This window comes from Aptenodytes forsteri, unplaced genomic scaffold, assembly GCF_000699145.1.
Source record: "Aptenodytes forsteri isolate BGI_AS27 unplaced genomic scaffold, ASM69914v1 Scaffold433, whole genome shotgun sequence".
NCBI lineage: Eukaryota > Metazoa > Chordata > Aves > Sphenisciformes > Spheniscidae > Aptenodytes > Aptenodytes forsteri.
The window spans coordinates 1,383,844-1,388,436 of NW_008795028.1; the positions used below are offsets into that span (position 1 = coordinate 1,383,844).

General features: G+C 35.5%; 1 protein-coding gene across 2 annotated transcripts in view; it reads left to right on the forward strand.

The window, feature by feature from the left end:
• The first annotated feature begins 3,841 nt into the window (after positions 1-3,841).
• The window catches only part of WWP1 (WW domain containing E3 ubiquitin protein ligase 1), a 43,428-nt gene continuing 42,676 nt past the window's right edge, over positions 3,842-4,593 (forward strand). For both annotated transcript variants that reach the window (XM_009276038.2, XM_009276039.2), the window contains exon 1: positions 3,842-3,928. In XM_009276038.2, the coding sequence (XP_009274313.1) occupies positions 3,859-3,928 (70 nt within the window). In that variant the 5' untranslated portion in view covers positions 3,842-3,858. The remainder of the gene's footprint in view (positions 3,929-4,593) is intronic.

Sequence of the window (4,593 nt, forward strand, 5' to 3'; positions counted from 1 at the left end):
GTGACTCTTACACTGCTGTATGTAATCCTCTTTTTAAGATTATGTAGAGATAACCGCAGATTTTAACCCTCAATCAACATGTTCAGTAGCCAAACTGGGCATTTATTCTGAGCAACAACAAAAAGGGATTTAGGGCTGAGGAAAAAAAAGTGTGTGCGTGATGCAAGAAAGCAGTAAATAGTGCTCATAGGACATAGTGTTCCCTTGCCCATTAGTGGTTAGGGAACACTAATGCATTTATTTCAAATGCATTATTTGGAGTAAAACTTTTTAAAATTGTTTATTTAAAAAAAAAACCATCTTTCATTGCTAAAACTTTTTAAAATTGTTTAAAAAAAAAAACATCTTTCAGTGCTTCTTCACCACCTGTTTTTCTTTCTTGCATAGGCTTTCTTGCAAATTAGATAAAGAAATACTGGTATTTTGCTTTTGACTTTATCCCTGGTTGTGAAAACTTCTCAATCCTCCAAATGATTATCATCACTTCACTTTGTGTAATTGCCATCCCATCCCTTCCTTCACCAAGATCAGACAACTTGTTTAGTTGACATTTTGGTTATTTTTGGCCATGCAGATATAGTTTCTTCTGGCTCATAAAGGTGGGAGGCTGTTAGTCCTTGAAACGTCCAGTTTTTCAGTATTTGAAGAATTTCTAGTTGTAGAACTTCTTTAAATCTTTCTCAGCTTACGAAAATTTTTACTTCTAATGAGGCAAGAGAGTGATGGTGTAATCCCATCCTAGTGCAAGTCTATCAGTCCCTCTGCTATGTGACTTCTTTACTGTCACTGCTTAGTTTTATACAGTATGTGCTTGCTCTCTCTCCCTGTTGCAACCTTGCCCCCCAGAAACCTGAGATTTTTGGAAACATTTATGTCAACACTATTCTTTTAATTCAGTAGCCTTTATTTTTGTTTTCTACATGTTCGTGATATATTTATAGATGATGAACAGATTTACTCCCAGCCTTTATTATTTTCAGACTGCTCTTTCATTGTCTTTATTCTCCCAGTAGTGCTCTTCATGTCCTGTCTTTTTCTTGAATATGACAATTAGTATTAGTACCTTACACGATGTCACTAATACTGTTTTTATCACTACTGCAAACGGTTCATGTGATAAATAGGGTTGTCGTCCCGTGTCCCATCCCCCCCTCCTCCCCATGGCTGCATCATGGTAGTAATTTTCTTACTAAAGGCTGAGGGGCTAAGTTTTGGATTATGCTTCTCTTCTTCGATTGTGCAGCAGCATTTGTCATATATCCAGACCAGCCTTCAGGGGGTAATAGGTGTCCAAAGCTCTGGATAAGATCCTTCATCTTGTACAATGTAACTTGGCCAACTTTTCTTTCCGAAGGCTTGTTTATGTGGAAGAAAGATGTGTTCGACTGAGAGTGAGTGTGACCCAGTGTGCATCAGGCAGTGAAGACTCTTTTTTGTTTTTGTGTTTTTTTCAATAATAGTGTAAGAGTAGCTTTTTGGATCTTGAATGAAAATTACAAACATCATGCTATGAGCAGGCTCTCTCTTCTCCCAGGAGAACCAACCTGCATCAGAGCTGATTAGACAATAACCTGTTAACTTAATTTAAAAATGTCAGTAGCTGAGTTTGGATAGTTACTGATGAAAATAACTGATGATTGAAGCCTTAAATAAATTTTTTTGACATATTCCTGAAAAAGAAGATATTAGAAAAAACAATTGATTAATTTTCTTCTTTTGACTCAGAGCAAATTTAATGTTTCCTTCCCCCTTAATTCCTAAGCAGTTCTTAATTCCTAATCAGTTAAACAAGGATGGGGGAGCTGCAGCTTTGGAATCTTTGGAACATGATGAGACCAGAATCAGTCAGTTCAACTAATTTACTCGGTTCAGTAAAGTCCTTTTGAATATAAAATACGACATAACACTTTCTTCATGTATTGTTGATAAAAAGCTATGTTTATTTAAAAAACTTTAAATGCTTTTTTTTGCACTTCCATATATTTTAATTTGTTTTTCTAAATAGTATTTGGCATACATGTTAATGCAGTATTTGGTTACAACATACTAAAAATTTGGAACTGTAATCATTGCTGTGTAAATGTACCTACGTGTACCATATTGGCAAAAATATAAGACAGACTTCTACTATAGAAGGATGTTTATTTTGCAGGGGCAGAAACAGAACATTGGGGCACTGTTGGCATGGGATGGAGCCATGTAGTTATTGCAGAAGCATGCAGCCCCTCAGCCAACCCCAAGCCTAACTTTGTTTCATGTTCATCCTCTGTTGGGATCTCCCTGTTTCCATCATTGTGTGATTTTGTTGCCAGAAAAGATGTGCGTCATCTATAAAAACTCTCATATCTGTACACTTAAACTTGGAAACAGAATTTCCTCACCTGTTGTAAAGTCTTCCAAATGAAGAGTTTCAGGGGGTTTTGAACCCATTTGTTAAAAATATAAAACTGCAACACCTTCCACTAGTTTGCAATAACAACTGATTGATACTGGGTAAGATGGAAATTTACTGGCCAAATTTCAAGAAAAACCTTTGTATAATTAGTGTATAGGAATGAAAAATGAGTATCTTGATTTAGCAAGTGCAGCCAGTGATGCACTTTCATTTGGATGGATGTATCTTCGTAAATTGTCTTTTCCAGCTGTGACAGCCATTAAAACCAAGTATTCAAATAAACTGAATTTAGAACCAGACCTTCAAATCACTGTATTACAAAGTGTTAAGCCAACATTTTAAAAAATGATGAAGCATATTCAATCACATGACTCACAAAAAAAAAAAGTTTTTTTTAGTGAGAGCAAAAAGGTTTTTTTAACCATTAATAATAAAAATTATTTAAAAATACTGTTTATTTCATCTTTATGTCATCCTTTATAATTTCTATTTTTATATGTTTTATAATGTACAGAATATATTAGTACAGTAGTACCTGTATATAATTTATAAATAAATATACATATATTGGGGGTGTGTGATCAAAAATTTTTTACTGATAGAGGTGCATGATCAAAAAGGTTTGGTTACAACTGTTCCCATATTATTATTGATACCAATTAATGTTCATAGAAATAAATATATGGAAATTCATCCAGATCATGGAAAATGTATTTTAAATGTACATATTCTTTTCTCATGAAAAATAGTTGTCTGACAGAAACAGAGAATATTTTACTTCTAGCTTTGTGTAGTAATTCAGGAGGATGGGGGTGGTGATGTCTGCATGTGCTTCAAGTACTGGGATGCCCCAGCTAAGATCAGAGCCACACTATTTAGTCGCCGAATGATACAATGGGGTGGTCCTGGTAAAGTGCTTACTGTCTCAATAGATGAGGGAAGTGATTTGTTGGTGGACAACAGTGGTATAGAAAGCTGATTGCAAATCTAGGGGTAGAATTCAAATGTTTGTTGTCTGAATCACTTGCATTATTGCTTGAGTGTGTCATTCTGGGGACAGCTTGATTTTCAAGTGTGTAAACATTTCAGATGTTCATTTGAAGTTGTTGGTGCTTAGCTCATCTGAAATCAGACCACAAGCATACCTTCTGGAGATAGGAATATTGATATATCACAGCTGAATTTTTTTTCTTGCCTTACACAGTTGTTCTAAACTATGTAAATGTATGCATTACTGAAGTGTCTTGGCATTCTCAAAGGTAACGTGGGACAAATTTCCAAAGTAATTGTTTTTTTTAACTGGTGTTATGAAATAATGTGTTCTGTCATACCTAAGTAACATTTGGTAACTTGCTGTTTAGTTGAGCGTTTTATTTAATAGTTGTAACTAACATGCAGAGATAAGTACTTTTTAATAAGCTACGTGTGTGGTTTTTTTTTAGGCTAAAGCCTAAACCTCTGACATGGCCACAGCCTCACCAAGATCTGATACAAGTAACAACCATAATGGAAGATTACAGATGCAAGTAACAGGCAAGTAGTGATTTGTATCATGGTGATTTTTACAGGAAAACATAGGTATTCTAAAAAAGCAATCTTGGAAATTAGTGTAAAAAATGGATCAATATAGTTAATATTTTAATTAATAACTTGAATGTTACAGTTAAGGATAAGGCTATAATATATGTAGATGAATTGAAGCTTGGTAGAGGTTATCCAGTGAGTTGGACGACAGGGTTTAATGATCTCTTCAAATTAGAAAAAAAAAAAAAAGAGATTCAGTACAACAGTAGGGACAAATGTAAGGAATTTTCATAGAATCATAGAATAGTTTGGGTTGGAAGGGAGCTTTAAAGGTCATCTAGTCCAGCTCCCCTGCAATGAGCATCTTCAGCTCAGAGCCCCGTCCAACCTGACCTTGAATGTTTCCACAGATGGGGCAACTACCACCTTTCTGGGCAACTTGTTCCAGTGTTTCACCACCCTCAGCGTAAAAAATTTTCTTCCTTATGTCCAATCTAAATCTATCCTCTTTCAGTTTAAAACTGTTGTCCCTTATCCTGTCGCTACAGGCCCTGCTAAAAAGTCTGCCACCATCTTTCTTATAAGCCCCCTTTTAAATACTGAAAGGCTGCAATAAGGTCTCCCCGAAGCCTTCTCTTCTCCAGGCTGAACAACCCCAACTCTCTCAGCCTTTC